Raw genomic sequence first — 21,485 nt, 5'->3', positions numbered from 1 at the left:
CAGATAAAGGGGAGAAAAAGTTCCAAGTAAATATTTTAATGGAGAACTTATAATATACTAAGACATAAGTAATAAATAAAAACATTAGACAATGAGAAAACTGTGTGGAGAATTAAAATAGGGTTATGTGAGAGGAAGTCACTGAGAGGCTCAAGATGGAAGGTTGGGGACAGCTTTATTTAGGAAGTGATGTTTAAACTGATATTTGAATGCCCCAAAGGATCCAGTCACGAAGAAAAGTACTTCTCACTGACGGAACTGTGAGCCAATAGATTTGTGTTGATTAAACTGCTAAGGTGGTGGTAATTTGTTGTCAGAAAAAAAAATAGCATTGAGTTGAGAAGCCTGCAGGAGAAATGGGCTCATTAGGTGTAGCCAGACTTCTCTTCGTTTTAAAAAAAAAAATTTAATATTTACTTATTTTTGAGAAAGAGAGAGAGATGAGCACAAGCAGGAGAGGGCAGAGAGCGAGGGAGACACAGAATCTGAAGCAGCTCTAGCCTCTGAGCTATCAGAGCCCAACGCAGGGCTCGAACTCATGAACCATGAGATCATGACCTGAGCCAAAGTTGGACGCATAACTGACCAAGCCACCCAGGCGCCCCCAGATTTCTGATATAAAAGAGGATGAGGGACACTTGTGATACAAGATCAAGGTGATGGAGGGAAAGAACAGGTATATGGTATAAGGGTGTTGGAGGTCAAGGAATTATGGGATGCTGGGTCAGATAAACGAATGGCCTGGGGGGCTTGCCATTCTAGTAGTGCGTGAGGTTAACAGGAGCGTGAGGCATGATGGGGGAAATCCTGAATGTTAGGGAAGTGGGCAGCTAGACGGGAAGTATGGGGCCACTGGGTCATTATTCTCTTCTGTGGTCCCTGGTGGTGTGATAGCAAAGACCTCTTGGAAACTGTTCTCTTGGTGATGGAACTACTGCTTTTGTCTTTCCGCGGAGGTGGTGTAGGGGGCTGGGAGATAAGTGATCTTACCGGAAGCAGGAGCCTAGGAACTGCCTCTTCCTTGTAGAGACCGTTAGGTGTGGAGAGACACAACATACTGAAAGACATAACAGACACTAAATACAATGATGATATAATTGACCTTGGTTTATAACGCAGAGAGAGTGGATCTCTCAGTTATTGACCTTCATTTCCACGTCTTCCCATCTTGTAATGCTTCAGTATACTGCTTAAAATCCTTAACATCATACTTACCGGGGAAACACTGAAAACTTTCCCCCCGAGGTCAAGAGTGACGCAGAGGTGTTTGCTCTCACCAGTTGTATTCAACGTCGTATTGGAGGTTCTTGCCGAAGGATTTATGCACAAAATATGAAATAAAAGGCATCTAGATTGAAAAGGAAGAAGTAAAAACATTTATGTTTGTATATAAAGAATCCTAAGGAACACCCTCCCCCGAGCAAATAAAAAACTGTTAGAGCTAATAAAGAAGTTCAGGGGCATCCGGGTGGCACAGTCAGTTAAACATCCAACTTTGGCTCAGGTCATGATCTCACCGTTCATGAGTTCGAGCCCTGTGTCGGGCCGTCCGCTGTCAGCACAGAGCCTGCTTTGGATCTTCTGCCCGCCCCCTTTCTCTGCCCATTCCCCATTGGTTCTCTCTCTCTCTCTCTCTCTCTCTCTCCCTCTCTCTCTCAAAATAAATAAATAAATAAATAAATAAATAAATAATGTTCAGCAAGTTTGCAATATACAGGATTGACACACAAAACTAAGTTGCATTTCTAAACACTGAACAATGTGATGATAATATTTTAAAATTCCAAATTGTTTGAACAAAACTATAAAATACTTCGGAGTTGATTTAAGAAAAGAAGTGCAAGAAGCACTTGAAAGCTCTAAAACATTTTTGAAAGAAATTAGGTAAGACCTAAATAAATGGAGAGACATCTTGTGTTAATGGGGGGGGAAGACTTAATGTTGTCAAGATGACATACTTATCAAACTGACCTGCGGATTCATTGCAATCTCTGTGGAAAGTCCAACTGCCCCTTTTGCAGAAATGGACAAGTTGATCCTAAAATTTATGTGGAAATGGAAGGAGCCCAGAATAGACAAAATAATCTTGCAGAAGAAGAACAAACTTGGAAGACTCACACTCCTCAATTACAAAACTTACTACAAAGCTATCGTAGTCAAGACCGTGTGGAACTGGCCTAAGACTAGACATGTAAGTCAATGGACTAGAATTGTAAGTTCAGAAATAAACCCATACATCTATGATCAGTTGATTTTTCGACAAGGGTGTCAAGTTAGTTAAGCGGGGAAAGAATAGTCTTTTCAGCAAATAGTACTGGGACAACTGGAAGTCTACATTAAAAAATGAATTTGGATCACCTCACTGTATACAAAAATTAACTCAAAGTGGATGAAAGTCTAAGATTTAAAACTATAAAACTCTTAGAAGAAAACTTTGGCTTAAATCTTGTGACCATGGATTAGGCAATGGTTTCTTAAATATAATACCTAAGGCAAAAGCCCCTAAAGGAAAAAAAAAACACGTATTAGACTTTATCAAAATTAAAAACTTTTATGAATCAACAGAGAGAATCAAGACAGTGAAAAGCCAACTCACAGAGAGAGAGAAAATATTTTTGAAAATCACGTATCGGATAAGAGTCTAGGATCTGGAATATACAAAGAACTCTTACGACTCAATAATGAAAAGACAAATAACAATTAAAATATGAGCTAAGGATATGAGTGGACATTTCTCCAAAGAAGATATCAAATGGCCAATGATAGTAATAGTAACAGCAAAAAGACCAAATAAGACTAGTGTTGGAGAGGATGTGGAGAAACTGGAAACTTCATATGTTGCTGGTGGGAATGTAACATGGTGTAGCTGTGGTTGAAAACAGTTTTACAGTTCCTCAAATTTTAAGCATAAAGTTACCATATGATCTCACAATTCTACTCCTAGGTACGTACCCAAGAGAACTGAAAATATGTTCAAACAAAACCTTGTATAGGAATGTTCATAGCAGCATTATTCATGATGAGAAAAAAAAATGGAAGCAACCCACCTGGTCACTGGATAACCTCATGAATAGATACACAAATTGTGGCATATCCATACATTTGAATATTATTCAGCCATACAAAGGGGGGAGACATGGATGAACCTTGAACATGCTAGGTAGAAACAGCCAGACACAAAGATCACACTTCATGTGAATCCATATGTTTGAAAAGTCCAGAACAGGCAAATACATAGAGACAAAGGAAATTAGTGGTTAGCAGGGGCTGGAGGGAGGGAGGAATGGGGAGTGACTGTTGATGGGGATGGGGTTTCTTTTTAGGATGATGACAATGTTCTGGAATTAGATAGTGATGATGGTTGTACAGCCTTGTGAATTAAAAATATCACTGAGTTGCACATTCTAAAATGGTGAATTTTATGGTGTATGAATTACATCTCAAAAAAAAAATCCTTGGTGAAAACCAGGCTCATTGTCATGGTGGGCCAGAGATCATACTTTCTATGACTTGAATGCATTTCAGCTGTCTTGTAGCAATCCTTAAAGCATGCTAGATGCTGAAGAGTTTCCATCGAGATGGTGGACCAGGAATGCTTTTTGAAAGCCAGAAAGGATCCAGAGGTATCACTTCTGATCATTCTGTCACAAATGCTTTGGGATTTTTATCTATTTTTATTTTTAGAAAATGTTTATTTATTTTGAGATAGAGGGAGAGAGAAAATGAGTAGGGGAGGGGCAGAGAGAGAGGGTGAGAGCACAGAGCCCGACGTGGGGCTCGATCCCATGAACTGCAAGATCATGACCTGAACTGAAATCAAGAGTCGGACACTTAACCCGACTAGCCACCCAGGTGCCCCTGGATTTTTAAATTCATTATTATTTCTTTTTGGTGCCAGAGGCAGCAGAGTTCCCAGGGACTGGTCCATAGTTACATGGGTGTTGAGAGCAAGGACTGAAATATCCATTTTGCTGACGTCATTTGTAGCTGAACGTGTGTGGCCCTGGAACCAGCAGCCACAGCGCTAGCTCTGATTCCCCGATTCCTGATCACGACTGAGACAGTGGCTTCAGTGGAGGGTCATTTTGGAGTGGGTGTCACTCCTTAAAGATCAGCCTCGCAGCTGCTCACAACGCCCTTCCAGTGATTTTTCTAAGCTCTTGTTTCTCCAAAGGAAATGTCTTTTTTTCCTTAGATAGAATGATTTCTGCTCCTTCAGCTCGAGACTGATGGATGAACATGGTATATGAAGCTCCCACTCACATCCTCCTCCTGTCCTTCCTGGCCCCACACTTTATGTCCCAGCTCCATCAGACTAGGGTCATTTCCCCCACATACCCTGCTTGTGCGTGCCTCTGTGTCTTTGCACCTGTCGTTACTCCAGCCTGGCTCATCTCAATCTTACTTCCCTGCCTACCTGTGTTTTGAGCCTCTGGAAGTCTGGAATCATCTCCGGGAAGTCTCTTGAAGTACCCTTCCTCCCCTCCAAGTCTGGCAGGTGCCCTTTCTTCCCACACATTGTCTCCATGACACCATGTTATATTTGCAACACTCCGCTTGTAGGTTGAGACTATGAGCACCTTGAGGGGCAGAACCTCTTCCTGCTTTTCTTTGTTACCCTCTAACTCGGCAGCCTAGAACAATTCTAGCGTTCATCCATGCTTTCTTTTCTGAATTGAACTTGTGCCTTTTAGCATTCCTACTGATTTTTTACACACACACACTACAAGCCAAATTTTTGGCTTGTAGTTTTTGAGAGGGTGGCCTTACTCTGGACAGAGGCTCTCCTTTGGACACTGTATCAAGTTCTGGATTTATCGGAAAAATTAAACAGATACAGATCGAGTTAGGAGAAAAAAAAGGCAGATGGTCCAGTTAGGACCGCTTACTACTCAGCATACAGCATGGTATTTTAAAATAATAGTGAGTTAGGAAGATGTGCATAAACTACTCTTTATGAACTTGCACTTCTTTGGAGATCATTTTAGGGAAATGCGGGAAGACGAACACACTCAGCCTTGATGCTTTCGTTCTTTATGGTGCACTTATTGAGTTCAGTGTCAGACGCATTCCAGTGATTCCCTAGAGGACAATTTCAGTGCGCTGAAATGTACATGCACACGATTCATTTTCTGTGCCTTTCAATTCAATATAATACTAAGTGGTTATTACCACTTCAAGGCATAGAAGACATATACTATGTCTCTCTCTCTTTTTTTTTGTAAAAATAACTTTTATTTTCTTATTAAAATTTGTACATGTGAATTACTGAAACCTTTAAAAAAATGAGGACAAGGGAGGAGATAAACCATGATTCTACCTACCACTTAAAAAAACACAAACCGGGGCGCCTGGGTGGCGCAGTCGGTTAAGCGTCCAACTTGAGCCAGGTCACGATCTCGCGGTCCGTGAGTTCGAGCCCCGCGTCAGGCTCTGGGCTGATGGCTCAGAGCCTGGAGCCTGTTTCCGATTCTGTGTCTCCCTCTCTCTCTGCCCCTCCCCCGTTCATGCTCTGTCTCTCTCTGTCCCAAAAATAAAATAAAAACGTAAAAAAACACAAACCATTAAAGTTTATGTGCTGATGCTTCCAGACACTTTTTTCCTTATAAAATTAGAGTTATACAAAATATTTTATTTAAACATGTCATTTAAAACACATAAGGACCAACTACCCACGTTAACATTAATTTTGGCAATTCCATGGCGTTCCCATGTGGATTACCACCATCTACTTAATTAATCCCCCATTGCTTGACATTTAATTTTTTCCAATTTTTCCAAAGTACAAGCAGCACCACAGTGGAGAGAATTGTAATTAAATCCTTCCACACAGACATTATTATATTCTAAGGGCAAACTCCTCAAACTGAAATTACTGGGTCAGAGGGCACGATTACTTTAGCAACTTGTGATATCCATTACCAAATTGCCCTTCCAAAATGTCCTAGCATCTACACTCTCATCTTGAAAGAGTATTATCTCTCTGGATGTTAGCATTCACTAAAAACATAGAAAAATATCCGCGCAGATTTAAATGACAGAAAGGTTAGTTATCTCTTTGTGAGTCTTTAGCGATATTCTCCTTCTGTTAAATATGGTAGCCTATTTCCAGTTTGTAATGTCTTACGTTTGTGTCCTTTCAAAGAATAGATTGCCAGATGTATTTGGTGTTTTTCTTCATGGTTCCTGTCACTGGTATCCTGCCTGGAAAACATATCCGAATATTCTGCGGCCCAAGTTAACCTAACAATTTTACCTTTATGTTGTTCCTCTCATGCCTTCGTTTTTCTTTTACAAATGAAATTTTAACCTACTAATAATTTTTAGAGGGAGAAGTTAGAGGTAAATATGTAACGATTTTAAATGTTTATCCAATTGCCTCAACACAATTATCGAGCAAACCATTTCGCCCCCACTTATTTGTGTTTTCCTGGTTACAGAGTAACTCACATTATTTGAAAAATCGCATGGTGCTCTATAAAAACATGCTCATCTAAACATTAAAGAGTCTTTTTGTGACTGCGGTAAAAATGCAAGTGCTTTATCAGATCGAGTCTCTTTTTTTAAAAAAAATATTTTTGTTTTTTTAAAGTATATTTACTAGAGAGAGGGAGAGAGAGAGGGAGTGTGCATGAGCGGGGGAGGGGCAGAGAGAGAGGGAGAGAGAGAGAATCCCAAGCAGGTTTCGCACTGTCAGTGCAGAACCTGACTTGGCACTCCCAAGTGCCATGACCTGAGCGGAAAGCAAGAGTCAGTGGCTCAACCAACTGAGCCACCCAGGTGCCCCTAGATCAAGTCTCTTAAAGGACTTTTGGATTCCTTCATAAAATGAGAGGGGTGGTGGCAAAATTATCATTTGACTGCCTGTGAAGCTCCCATCATCTTGTCCTTTCTTCAAACCTAGGATTTCTTGGAAAATTCCAAGACGAAGTCACCTGCATTAAATGGCACTAGAAAAAACGTTTCCTAGTTGTTCCCTAACGGTAAAAGAATATTGAAAGTATTCTACATTTAAAAATTCTCAGGGCACTTGGGTGGCTCAGCTGGTTAAGCCTCAGACTTTGGCTCATGATCGCGTGGTTCTTGGGTTCGAGCCCCACGTCGGGCTCTGTGCTGACAGTTCAGAGCCTGGAGCCTGCTTCAGGTTCTGTGTCTCCCCCTCTCTCTACTCCTTCCCTGCTTCTGCTCTGTCTCTCTCTATCTCTCAAAAATAAATAAATGTTAAAAAATTTAAAAAAGATCCTAGATGGCGTATCTATTGAGTTACCACTTTGGAAAATAAAACATTAACTGATCCTTCCTAAATCATTGATTTTTATGAAAACTGGTGGAACATAGAGCTGGATTCACTCAATAACTGATTAGAGTGTTTCTTGTACCTTTATGTACACAAAGGAGCAAAAACATTAAATTATATCTTTCTCAAGGGGAATTGAAGCATTCATTGAATTAATAAGCATATTTAAGTGGTGTTAGAAATTACTTTTGAATGAGAAAGAGATGTAGTCAAATGCCTAATGGTTTTAATGGTATTTTGAGGTCTACTACTCACATCTAGGAATTGTCTTTTTTTTTTTAACTTTTAAGTGTTTATTCATTTTTGAGAGAGAGAGAGACAGAGTGCGACAGACACAGGGAGGGGCAGAGAGAGAGAGGAAGATACAGGATCCGAAGCAGGCCCCAGGCTCTGAGCTGTCAGCCCGGAGCCCGAGGTTGGGGCTTGAACCCATGAACCGTGAGATCATGACCTGAGCCGAAGTTGGATGCTTAACCGACTGAGCTGCCCAGGTGCTCCATGGAATTTTCTTTTCCAAATAGTGGCAGTGCTGTGAATAAAGGTACATGTGCTATAAAGGAATGTATGGACGAACAGAAAGGAATGAGAAAAGGGAATATGTGGTGTGACATAGAAATAGGATAGGGAACCCTCATGCTAGGATGGTTAGACCAGTCCTCCAACTTTCTTGTTCATGAGTCGCCCTGGAATCTCGCAAAGATACATACTCGGATCCAGATTCTGGGCGTAGGCCTGAGAGTCTATGTCTCCGACAAGCTTCAGGTGATGCTAAGGCGCTGGTCCATGGAGCACCCTTTGGGCAGCAATGATATGCAGAAACTTGGGTTCTTTTTCGTTCTGCAATTCTCGGCTTAACAGGAAGAGATTCTTTGTTTACTTGGGAAAGAGATAACTTTGGGTGTCATTGTTCCAAGTCTATTTCTATTTCAACGTGTGAATCATCCACACATCCAGAATCTTGACCCGCAAATAAATTATTACCACCTGAAGGTAATAAGGAAGGTGATAGCATGTGCTCAGGTTTCTCCAGCTGGAAATAGCCAACAGAACTTGGGCAGTGCTGAGCAAGGAAAACGCTGTTACAGCTTACGCGCAGGAGAGTCTCATGCAGTCTCGTACACCGGGTGGTAAGCGATTGGTATCTGCAGGGAGCCGTCCAGACTCCATAAGAACTGCTTCTGATTTGCCAAGGGTTTCAGAAACCGTGACCATTTTTTGGTATGTTTTCTAATTAGTGGTAATATTATTAGCATGTGCGAGAGGCGTGTCGGTATGAATGCACGTGTGTATGAATTGGCAGATAATTTAAGGTTTTTGGAATAAGCGTTATAAGGCAAATAGGGTAAACTAAAGATAATCCCAATTTTGCAGATTTCCACTTGTGGGGAGATTAATGGAAGACACTAAAGGTCTAGTGCCAGACCTCTTTTAACTAACTCTCAGGTCTTAGAGAAATCACTTAAAACCCAGGCTTTAGGTCCTCCTTGAGTAAGTAGTTAGGTGATACGACCTCAAGGGTCTTTCAAGTCCATAAGTTCATAAAAGAGTTTGGTTTAAAACCTCAGGTTAGTTTTGAGCCAGAGTGTCAGCTTAAAAAAAAACAGCAAACAAAAAAACACTTCTTGATTTCTGAGTCTGACAATTGTTTGTGATAAGAACACAAAAGGAAGCTCCGTTCTTTTGGAAATTGTCAGTGTACTTTTCATTCCCATGTAGTTGACTTGGTTTTTTTCCTCTGGCTTTTTTCATGTTTTTTGTCTTTGTTTTGGCATATTTGTCTTTGTTTTGGGATTGCAATTTTACCATAGTGTATCTAAATACAGAATTTTATTTTCCTTTATCCTGACGGTAACTCTTGCTTCTTGTATATGAAGGTGCATATTTTCCGTAATTTCAGTTCCGATGTTGTCATCCATTATATTTCTCTCCTTGTTGCTCTATTCCCTTCTCATACAATTCTTATGAAGGCTAAATTAGATCTTATTATGGCCTCGGTCTCTTAACTGATTTCACATTTTCTGTGTCTTCGTCTTTCTCCGAGGCAATCTATAAGGTTGCCCAGCATGTGTTTTCTGTTTCATTCTTTCTTCAGCTGCATCTAATCTGTTTTTTTATTTTTATTAAAAATTATTTTTTTTATTTTTGAGAGAGCATCAGTGGGGGAGGGGCAGAGAGAGAGAGGGGGACAGGAAGCAGGCTCTGTCCTGATAGCAACAAGCCCGATGCGGGGTTCGAACTCCTGAACTGGGAGATCGTGACCTGAGCCGCAATCTGATGCTCAACCGACTGAGCCACCCAGGTATCTCTGTAATCTGTTTTTTTTTTTTTCAATTAAAAGTTTTCTCACAAATCTGTTTTAAACTCATCTATGGTTGTAGTTTTTAATTTAATTTCTAAAATTTCTATTTGGTTCTATTCCAGTACCTCTTTTCATTTTAAAGACATGTATTATACTAACAATAAATTATCTGAAAAAGAGATAAAGAAAATGATCCTGTTTGCAATAACATTAAAAATAATAAAATACTTAGGAATAAATTTAACCAAGAAAGGGAAGGATCTCGACACTGAAATCCACAAGACACTGATGAAAGAAATTGAACAAGACGCGCAAAAAATAGAACGGTATTCTGGGTTCATGGCTTGGAAGAATTAATATTGTTCGAATGTCCCTGCTGCCCCAAACCATCTATAGATTCAGTGTAATCCCTAGCAAGTTCCAGTGGCATTTTTACAGAAGTAGAAGAAACTATTCTGAAACTTCTATGGAATCACAAAAGACCCCAAACAGCCGACGTAGTCCTGACAAAGAAGAACAAAGCTGGACGCCTCACCCTTCCTAACCTTTCAGCTGTGTTATAAAGCTGCAGTAATCAAAACAGTATGGTTCTGGCATAAAAGCAGGTACCTGGACCACTGGAACAGAATAGAAAGCCCAGAAATAAACGCTTGCATGCACGGTCAATTCATTCATGACAGCTGGAGTTTGAAGTGGGCTTTTTTTTTTAGTTTATTTTTATTTATTTTGAAAGACAGAAAGCAGAGGGTGGGCAGAGAGAGGAGAGAAAATCCCAAGCAGGCTCCGTGCTGTCAGCACAGAGCCCAACGCGGGGTTTGAACCCACGAACAGTGAGTTCACGACCTGAGCCGAAGTCAGGAGTCACGCTTAACCCACCGAGCCACCCAGGTGCCCCGAAATAGGCTTGTAAGAGTAACTAAGGTTAAGCTGCAAAAGTCGGGAATATTTACACCTTACTGTTTTGAAAACAGGATCTCAGAGCTCACGTATGGAGAAATTTTGAAATGCCTCTGTCTGTCTTCTTCCTCTTTGCTTTTACTTGTCGTAGGGAGCTGTGCGATGCGGCACGATGAAAATAGAGGGTAGCGATCCGGACAGAGGTGAGGTGACGCAAACATCCAGGTAACTCTGAGCATCAGGATCGCTGTGGAGAGAAGAGGCATCAGGAGCCCTTCCTCATGCCAAGCAGTGAGGAACAGACGAGGTGGAGGTTGTGAAAGTGTGCCACAAGGGTGGCTAGCTGCTCCCTGGAGCAATTATCCCCAATTGAATCCCCAGTTGTCCACATTGGAGCAATTATCCCCAATTGAATAACTACAAGAAGTCAGTTTACAGTCTTTCGAAGCCACCAGGAGAGAGCTGGTGATCGGAGAAAATGCCACCCAGATAGCACGTAGACTCTACAGTTTTTAGTCACTCTAAAGATACATTCACAGTGAAATGAAATTGAAATCTAAGAGAAGAAGCTTCCTGAGGAAGAGTAGGAGGGTTTTGCCTGTTTTTGTGGAGAAATGAGGAAGACAGGTTTTTCTTTTGACCTCCTACCATAACTGGGAAAACCTTTTATAAACCCGAAGATCCCAACCATTTGGCAGAGCAGAAAAAAAAAAAAGTCAATTAAAAATACCAAGTGTTCAGTGGGCACTTTGATATCTGTAATGCTCCGAGGTTTCATAGTCTTTCTTTTTTATGTGGTTTAGGGAGCTACCTCTGTGACTGTATTGATTCACTTGTTTAATTCAATAAGTGTGTATCAATCCCATCCTATGTGCTGAGTGCCGTGCTAGAAGCAGTAGACGAGTGTATGATCAGAAAGAGTTGGGATTAAAAACAGAACAAGATCTGCTCCTATTTTCCTAGAATTCCTAGGGCTCTCTGAGCACCTGGTCACTATCCCACCTTGAGAAATGGTGGGGGGGGGGAGCTGAAGGATTGCTCAGACAAGCATCTCAAATAAATTTGAGGGAGCATTGGGTGCCTAGGGAAGCTATTCGGGAGGTGGAGTGCTAATTCGCCAAAGACAGGATGAAAAGTTACTTCCTTCTGATTTGAAAATATTGGTCACAGAGGTATTTAAAGTTTCATTACGGAGTTAGTTTCAGTGTTTATTCTTTCTGCCGTGGTCATGTGTGGAGAGAAGGATATGGAAAAAAAGAGGCAATGGTTAAAAACATTTTAAAGCTGATTCAGAGGCTAGAGACATGAACGAAGTTTGTCCGTTTACTTTGTTTTGTTTTTAACGGTGGGTATGGCAAATAGGCCATGTAGTTGAGTTTGAACTTGAGTCTGAACTTGAGTGATGTGTGTCTGAACGCGAGTGATGCCGTTGGTGTTTGCGGTCATGTCACCAGCATTGGTCCCTGCTGTGTACCAGGTCTCCTGCGGGAATCAAAGACAAAGAGGTCACAGTTCCTGCGCCTGATGGGTGTGATGTCTTGCACAATGAGTAAGATGGGGGTGCAAATCAGAGAAGAAGCAAAAGGCTGTAAGAGAGGTACAACGTGCTCTTGGGGTGGTGGGGGTGATAACATCTACCAGTTGGGGGCCATCAGGAAAAGTACCATGGAGGTGGTGGCGTTTGAAATGGACATTATAAGTTACGTCGTATTTTGAGTGGCAGAAGAGGAGCTGTGTCGCTTCAGAAGTCCCGCTCTTGAATTTCACATCCCTACTTCCCCATAATTATAAACCCTTTTTGGAGATCAGCTGGTCGTTAGTTTGGCTATCTGGTATATGTTTGGAGGGTGCTTTGGGAAGGTGCCTGGGTGGGGGTAGAAATCCTTGAAGGTTTGAGCAGAGCTGTGCAATGACTGTGCATGTGCTTCATTAATTGTAACCTGGAAGCAGTGTGAACTCACTTCAGTTATGAGAGCAGCTTGCAGTGGAGAGACGGTCACAGTTGTCAAGATGTAACGAAACCATAGAATGAGCAAAGTCAAGGAGTCAAAGAGTTCTTAGGCTTGGCACCAAAAGATGGTCAGGTTCCTCTTGACACCAAAAGGAAAAAACGATCAGTTGGATCTCATCAAAATTGGAAACTTTTACTTTGTGGAATATCCTGTTAAAAGGATGAAAAGTCAAACTATAGAATGGGAGAAAAATATTTACACACCACATGTATGTATAACAAAGGACCAGGATCTAGAATATAAGGACTCTCAAAACCCAACAGTTAAAAAAATAGTTTAAAAAATGGGTAAAAACACATGAACAGAAGAGGATATACAGATGGTAAATAAACACATAAAAAATATTCAGCGTCATTAGTCATCAGGGAAGTGCCCATTGAACCCATGATGTGATAACACCACACGACTATAAACATGTCTACAGCAAAAAATAGTGACAACACCAGATGCTTTGAGGATGTGGAGAAATTGGATTATTTGTCCATTGCTGATGGGAATGTGAAATGGCACCATCACTCTGGAAAACAATTTGGTGTGTCTTATAAAACTATATGTGCAATTATCATCCTTCTAAAAGTTTAGTAAAATGGCATTCACAAGAAATGAACAACAGAAAAGTGTTGAGGTCAAATGCCATGCAGAGTTACTATGAGAAAAAAGGCAAGTAAGGGGCAAGACAACATCATCACCAACCATGAAAGCATGCTAGAAAGATACACGCTCCAAAATATGTCTGTAACGTTAGATTTAAAAAAAAATTCAGAGAAATTATCCCAAATAGCCAAAGCAATCTTGAAAAAGAAAACCAAAGCAGGAGGCATCACAATCCCAGACTTCAAGCTATACTACAAAGCTGTAATCATCAAGACAGTATGGTAATGTCACAAGAACAGACACTCAGAAACAATGGAACAGAATAGAGAACCCACAAATGGACCCACAAACATATGACCAACTAATTTTTGACAAAGCAGGAAATAATATCCATTGGAATAAAGACAGTCTCTTCAGCAAGTGGTGCTGGGAAAACTGGACAGCGACATGCAGAAAAATGAACCTGGACCACTTTCTTACACCATACACAAAAATAAACTCAAAATGGATGAAAGACCTCAATGTAAGATAGGAAGCCATCAAAATCCTCGAGGAGAAAGCGGGCAGAAACCTCTTTGACCTTGGCCACAGCAACTTTTACTCATCACGTCTCCAGAGGCAAGGGAAACAAAAGCAAAGATGAATACCTGGGACCTCATCAAAATAAAAAGTTCTGCACAGCGAAGGAAACAATCAGCAAAACTAAAAGGCAACCAACAGAATGGGAGAAGATATTTGCAAATGACATGTCAGATAAAGGGTTAGTATCCAAAATCTATAAAGAACTTGTCAAACTCAACACCCTAAAAACAATCCAATGAAGAAAAGACATGGGCAAAAGACATGAATAGACACTTCTTCAAAGAAGACGTCCAGATGGCCAACCAACACGTGAAAAAATGTTCAACATCACTCATCATCAGGGAAATACAAATCAAAACCACAATGAGATACCACCTTACACCTGTCAGAATTGCTAACGTTAACAACTCAGGCAACAACAGATGTTGGTGAGGATGCGGAGAAAGAGGATCTCTTTTGCGTGGTTGGTGGGAATGCAAGCTGGTGCAGCCACCCTGGAAAACAGTATGGAGGTTCCTCAAAAAACTAAAAATAGAACTACCCTACAATCCAGCAATTGCACTACTAGTCATTTATCCACGGGATACAGGTGTGCTGTTTCGAACGGACACATGCACCCCCATGTTTATAGCCAAAGTGTGGAAAGAGCCCAAATGTCCATCGATGGATGAACGGATAAAAAAGATGTGGTATATATATATACCATGGAGTATTACTCGGCAATCAAAAAGAATGACATCTTGCCATTTGCAACTACATGGATGGAACTGGAGGGTATTATGCTAAGTGAAATTAGAGAAAGACAAAAATTATATGACTTCACTCACATGAGGACTTTAAGATACAAAACAGATGAACATAAGGGAAGGGAAACAAAAATAATATAAAAACAGGGAGGGGGACAAAACAGAAGAGACTCATAAATATGGAGAACAAACTGAGGGTTACTGGAGGGGTTGTGGGAGGGGGGATGGGCTAAATGAGTAAGGGGCACTAAGGAATCTACTCCTGAAATCGTTGCACTATATGTGAACTAACTTGGATGTAAATTAAAAAAAAATAAAAAAATTAAAAAAAATCTTTTAAAAATCAGAGAAATTAAGAAAATCATACAAGACATACAAGAATAACATAAGGAAGAATTAGCCAACACAGAAGTGAAATGATAGAATTCAAGATTATACTTAGAAATAAATAATTAAAAGAAAATAATTTTAGAAATGAAGATTAAACTAGAAGGAACAGGAAATACATCAAATAAAGGAGAAAAGATGGAAAAATATTTAAATGTGAAAAGAGATCAAAAGGGGTCAAAAGAAAATTTCAAATATCAATGATCTGCCAAGAAGATCCAACGCATAGATGAGAGGAAGGTAACAAAGAAATAACACAAATACTAAAATTATAATTGAGAAATTTTGTCAACATAAAAAAATGGAAAATATCTATTGAAAGAATGCCTTTGTACCTGAAAATATTGACCTAGAATGGCTAGTATAAACCACATTCCAGTAAAATTACTGATGTTTAAAGGAAGAGAGGAAACCCTCTGGATATCTGGGTAATATTCGTATATTACCTATATGTGAAAGAAAAGGGGATTATCATCAGTCTTTGTGACAGTAATGCTGTGCGCTGGAAGAAACTGGAAGAATGTATCGGAGATGTCCGCAGAGAAAGAAAATGTGAGCCAAGGGTTCCATATCTGGAAAAACCGACCTTCAAAAACGTAAAGGACAGTGACGACTGTTGGCCTGCAAGAGTTCAGGGAATATTGCTCCCGTGACCCTTCTTAAGGAATCTGCCGAAGACTGTGTTTCCCTGAGCCCTTCTTCAGACTCTGCAAGATAATGACTTCGGACAAGCACACAGCCACTGGAGAGGCATCTAGAGAGGATAGCTGTGAGCAGTAAGTAATTGCTAAATGGTGGCTGGGAGGAAACCACTGTGCTACGTGATGGATGGCTAATCTGACAGTGCAGGTTTAGTGTAACTATTAAAAAATGTAGAGGAAGGGGATGATAGCATTTGCCAAAACCCCCCCAAAAACAAAAACAAACCTAATCGAAACCAACAGCAAAACAACCAGACAACTGAGTAATCATAATCAGTGACGACCATGTTGGTCTTCTGAGACTAATGCCTTAAGAGCCTCACTTCCGTGTTTTTCTCTCTCTTTCTCTCTTTCACCTACAGATACTATCCCAGTTCTCAATTCCAAAAGCTCCTCCCAAGCCCTGTCTTGCATTTCCCACATACCTTCCCGTTCTCTTCATTTCTTTCCTGCTGTTAATGCTCGCTTGGCCCCTTTTGACCTGAATCAATCAATCCATTTTCCGTTTTCACTCCAGCAAGCGAAAGCCTAGGATCTAATTTTTCAAATACAAAATTCTCCAGAGGAGAAGGGAGAGTCCGTTATGTATCATTTATTAGTATTGGGTCATATCTCATAGGAAATGGTGGTCTTTGAATACAATCAGTATGGCTAATTCTAATAGATTTCCTGGAGTGACATAATCCTGTCCTTTTTTTTTAAATATATACCTTTTTTCTGGTTAAATTTGTCAAAAATAATAACTGCACAGTTGTCTATATACTTTATTCTATCTATAGAGGTGCTGCTTATACAATCATTGTTTAGATCTCTTTCTAGAAAACACATTCCTTAGGTAGACTAACTTGTATTTCTAGACAGGAAAATAGTAAAAGGGTCACTGGGCAAAGAATTGGCATAAATGCCATATTATTAGGTCATGAGTGCTCTTCTTTCCAGGACTTTATATATAAAAATCTATTTTAGAACCTCTGTTCTAGACCATGCCTGATAACCTAATATTCTTGGTCAACTAGTGTTATAGCTTTTTCGTGGAGATTTGACTTTGGCATTTGCAACGGCTGAAAGAAGAGGTACATAGGTGGAGAAGCAGAAAATTTTAGTTAACAGGGGCGCCAGGGTGGCTTAGTTGGTTAAGCGTCCAACTCTTAATTTTGGCTCAAGTCATGATATCATGGTTTGTGAGTTTGAGCCTCACATCAGGCTCAGCGCTGACAGCTGGATGTACTCGTAGCACAGGTAGATCCTGGATTTCTTGGTATGCCTCTGGGAGTCTTGTCAGATGAGGCTAGGTGGAAGATAGAACAGGCATCTAGATTTACCACTGTCAAGGTTTTCTTTGAGAATCTTCTGGGAGAACAAATGGCTTTTCCTCAAGGAGGAAGCAACAAAGCTCTGGGCTTTTCTAAAGCTGCCCAAGTTTTGTGCACGTGAACTTCTGGTGCTTGTTACTCGGCTGGCAGATCCAGGACTTGCCCTTTGAAGAAGTAAGCAAAGGTGTCCCAGATGAAGGCAAAGTTTAAAAGCAGAATGACAGTAAGGACACAGAAGCATCCGACCTTCTGTGCCACTGAAAGGATGAAGGAAATGTTTGTAGAATCAGAATGTTCTGGAAATGTACTTTTTATTATTATTACTAGTAATAACTTGGTAGGAAGACAGATGTACAACGTATGGTGGAAATGATCTCCCCGTCACCCCCACTTTTCGTCAGCGTTGTAATGGTGTTTCATGGTCTTGGATTTTGATGTGCCCCCAACGGTTGTTTATTGTATTCCTTCATTTTTCTGATACAGATTCTTTAAACTTAAAAAGAAACATTTCTTGGTGGATAATACACTTGATTGTAAGATAGCTACACTATTATACTGCTCACATTAGTTAACAGAAAACAACTAGAATGTTTGGTTTATGTGCGAACATCGTCTAAGGATAGGAAAGGAAATTAGTCCAAGTTATAAGATTAGCAAACAGAAAGCATGAGAAAACATTTATTTCTGTGAGTTAATTTATTTTTTTTAATTTTATTTTCTTAGAGCATGAGCAGGGGGAGAAGGGCAGAGGAAGAGAGGGAGAGAGAGAGAGAGAAGATCCCAAGTAGGCTCTGCACAGTCAGTGCAGAGCCCGACATGGGGCTTGATATCACAACCCTGGGATCATGACCTGATCCGAAATCAAGAGTTGGACACTCAACCAACTGGGTGTTCCTCACTTCTATGAATGATTTTAAAAATGAGAATTAAAACAATGCTTATATTAGATACACTAATTCCTAGGTCAATATTTTTGAATGAATATATTTTTGAATATATCTAAAACTACCAATTAATATCTAATAAATGAGAAAATGAAAAGAATGGTAATACCCACCAAGATGAGAATGTGGTAAAATACACCGGTAAGGGTAGGGTGTTTTTTATTTGATTGCTTGTATTCTCTGATTGTTAAAAATAAGTAGTCACATGGAAAATTCAAACAAGGCAGAACCCTATAAAGGGAAAAATAAAAATGACCCCACATCTCTCCACGCAGAGGAAACCCCTGATGACATTTTGGTGTGTACCTTTTTAAACAGCTTTCTGTGAAGATAAACATTTTAAATTGCTGTAATAACATTATATGTACTGTTTTGCAACCTGCCACGAAGGCATCATGTTCAATTCAACCAACTATGTACATGGTGGACTCCTCTTCTCTGCATTTTCTTATGAGTAAACAACTCTAAGATGAACGTCCTTGAATATACATCCATCCGCACTTGATCAGGTACATCCTGGAAGAAATGATTATGAGCAGAATGTCCAGCAAAGAATACACTGACTTTAAACTTTGAACCCCGTGGGCAGAATACACCCCAGAAATAGGGAAGTTTACGTGCAAACTTATATAGTAACTGCTGTTCACCGTATTCGTATATGCTTTCCAGTATTTGGCGTTGTTAATATGTATTTTAAAAATTTTGACATTGAGGCATAAAAATTTAGATCTCATTCTTTTATTACACATTTCTTTGAGTCTCCCTGAAATTCATTACTCATATTCCTTTTGCTTTTGGCATTTTTCTAGTTGCCAGTTGCCTACTGATCCCTCTTACTAATCAATAAGGATGTTCCTTCTTATTTTTTTTTTAGTAAATTGTATCATGAGGCTATTAAATCTTTGCTGGGTATGCTGAAAATATTTTCCGAGCTGATAATTACTTTTCAATTTTGTTTAAAGCATTAATTTTGGTTTTTTTTGTTTGTTTATTTATTTATTTTTTTTTTTATTTTTTTTTTTTTGCGGGGCACCTGGGTGGCTCAGTCGGTTAAGCTTCTGACTTCAGCTCAGGTCATGATCTCGTGGTTCATGAGTTCGAGCCCTGTGTCAGGATCTCTCCTGACAGCTCAGAGCCTGGAGTCTTCACATTCTGTCTCTCTCTCTCTCTCTCTCTCTCTCTCTCTGTCTCTGCCCCTCCCCCACTCACACTCTGTCCCTCTCTCTCAAAAAGAAACATTAAAAAAAAAAAACTTTATAAAACTTTTTTTGCAAAGGTAGATTACAAAAATTAAGGAGTTACGAGTACTTCCTGGATTTTTTGGGCACACTTAAAAAAGATCTGCTCCGCCCATATTTAAACAGAGGATAGGAGAGGATGAAGAAAAGGGGATATATGGTCAGGCATTTTGCAACGTCTGAAAGTAGGAAAAAACAGTAATATCAAATCATAACTGAACACACAAACAACAGCAAAACAAACAAAAATTCTGACCGTATCTAGTTCAGGAGAATTGAACCAGATAAATTTTGACGCTTTTATTCTATTCTGAGAGGCATGTAATCAATATGTGGAGAAATGCTTTCACTGCTTCAAAAGGTATTAAGTACGAGGTACTGTGCCGGGTTTTGATTCAGAGGAAGAAAAGATCATGATCCTAAAAAATAAAGTCACTCCTGCCTGCAAAGAGCTCCCAGCTCCCAGGCTGTAATAGTTGTGTGTGTGCAAGGTCCTGGAGAAGGCCAGCATCTTTATTTTCTCTCCTCCTACTTCAAAACCATAAGAAAACAATTGGTAAATGCAAAAGATCTTAACTTCTCGGGAAAAAGCCACATTTCTTGTGATTTAAAGAAAACGTATTATATATACAAGAGCCCCAGACTCCCTCTTCTGCATCTACTAGTGGCTGCGTTCTTGTGAGGAGACATCGACGCCTTTGAGACACTGACTGGGCTGTAACAGTTAAACCTGCAATCATGCTTTATGCTAGGAAAATGTTTTCAAAACATCTGCGCTATTTAACCAGCCAAGATGTTTTGTGTGAAATATATGTGAATGCTTCCATCAGGAGGTAATCGTTCAGTTGAAGCAACGGCTGAAAATATTTGAAGATGTTTGGTCATCTTAACTCTCTGTGTGTGTGTGTGTGTGTGTGTGTGTGTGTGTGTGTGTGTTGAATGGGTATGCATGAATGTGCCACATACTCACGTAATGGTAGAATTTTATATGTAATTATGTTTTTAAGTCAAAGCACTTACTGCGTTTGATCTTGTAAGGGAAAATGTAAGACATTAAGGATGGGAACGAAGATCTTTCTCATGAGAGCAATGACATTAAATCACATCACGTAAAATTCCTTTTCATAGGATTTGGGAAATTATTTTACCTTTATTATTCAGTCTTCACACAAAGCTCGTGGAATAAGCTCAGTGTTTTCATTTTACATAGTGAAAAAAAATGTGACTCAGTGCAATTCGGTGCTTGGAGTCCCTAGGTGAGTAAATCTCAGAGATAAGAGCACAACCCAAGTTGATTACTATTGTCCCCACCCTACAGCTGCCCCAACGCCAAGACCTGTTTAACTTGTAAAAGAAGGAATAGCAGGTCACTTCCCAGTTACCTATGTATGAGGCTAACGAGAGCCTGGCTGCTCACCATGGCCCCGCTTGCACAAACTAAGCTCCCTGTTGACTGAGCCTGCCTTGCACAATGTGGGAGGAGCAACAGTGGGCTTTGGAGTCAAATTTAATCTTGGGTCTTAATTCTGGTAGCTATGCATATTTGGACCTAAAGTCTCTGCCTTGTCTTTGTGCCAAGACACTGGAGGTGACAATGCTTACAGTGAAGATTATGTGAGATCTCTGGCACATACGAGGTGAATTACCCACCTCAAGAGTCATCCACAGGGGGCTCCGGGGTGACTTCATCCATTAAGCAGCAACTCTTGATTTCCGCTCGGCTCATGATCTCATGGTTCGTGAGTTCGAGGCCCACATCAAGCTCTGTGCTGACGGCGTGGAGCCTGCTTGAGATTCTCCCTCTCTCTCTCTCTCTCTCTCTCTCTCCCCCTCCCTCCCTCCCTCCCTCCCTCCCTCTCTCTCCGTCTCCCTCCCCCTCTCCCTCTCTCTCTCTGCCTTCTCCCCCCGTCTCTCAAATAAATAAACTTAAAAAAAAAAAAAGAATCACCCACAGGGACATTCCCTGACTTTCCTGGAATGCCATCAAGGGATACAAAATGATTTGAGGAGTACAAGGTTTATAGGGAATGGGGCCTTGGACATAAGTCAAGAGTTTTGAGCTCTGTGCTAACCCACCTGCAAAAAATTCGTATGGGGCCATAGTTAAATTCGTCTTTTATCTCCGACCCTCGTATCCTCTTACGTCTCAAGAGGCATTCTATTAAGTAGAAAGAAATGGAGAGCCTTGAGAACATGAGAGAAATAGAGGAATGGCGTTGTGGAACCTTTTTACAATGCTCAAAATGGGTTTTCCTAATCCTTTCTTTTTTTTTCACCCTTTGTAGCTGATGGCGTCTGTGTCTTTAAATGCTTACTCAACAGAGACACGGAATGTTGCCGCGTGGGGAAGGAATCCGTCTTGATCACTCTGGGATACAGCAGTGCTCTGTTGAAGTTTGAATCTCACGCAGGTAAGTTTTGCGCCTGTCCTGGCTCCCTGGCTTTTCTGAGGCCGAGTCTCCTGATTGGGTGACT

The 21,485-nt window shown here is 40.4% G+C and overlaps 1 protein-coding gene and 2 long non-coding RNA genes across 4 annotated transcripts in view; 2 read left to right on the top strand and 1 right to left on the bottom strand.

The window, feature by feature from the left end:
- Nucleotides 1–4,706, top strand: part of LOC128312250 (uncharacterized) — a 38,684-nt gene extending 33,978 nt beyond the window's left edge. The window contains exon 4 of the long non-coding RNA XR_008291305.1: nt 3,526–4,706. This is a non-coding gene — a long non-coding RNA (uncharacterized LOC128312250). The remainder of the gene's footprint in view (nt 1–3,525) is intronic.
- The window catches only part of PUM3 (pumilio RNA binding family member 3), a 335,043-nt gene that overhangs the window by 72,795 nt on the left and 240,763 nt on the right, over nt 1–21,485 (top strand). For both annotated transcript variants that reach the window (XM_053205311.1, XM_053205310.1), the window contains exon 2: nt 21,296–21,421. In XM_053205311.1, coding sequence (XP_053061286.1) covers nt 21,296–21,421 — 126 coding nt within the window. The remainder of the gene's footprint in view (nt 1–21,295; nt 21,422–21,485) is intronic.
- Nucleotides 586–21,391, bottom strand: LOC128312249 (uncharacterized). Its single transcript, XR_008291304.1, has 4 exons — nt 21,154–21,391; nt 18,193–18,288; nt 10,554–10,740; nt 586–1,348 (listed from the first exon to the last, which is right to left on the bottom strand). It is a non-coding gene; the product is annotated as an uncharacterized LOC128312249 (long non-coding RNA).

This window comes from Acinonyx jubatus, chromosome D4 (genome assembly GCF_027475565.1).
Source record: "Acinonyx jubatus isolate Ajub_Pintada_27869175 chromosome D4, VMU_Ajub_asm_v1.0, whole genome shotgun sequence".
Classification (NCBI taxonomy): Eukaryota; Metazoa; Chordata; class Mammalia; order Carnivora; family Felidae; genus Acinonyx; species Acinonyx jubatus.
This window is presented reverse-complemented; position numbering and strand designations above follow the sequence as displayed.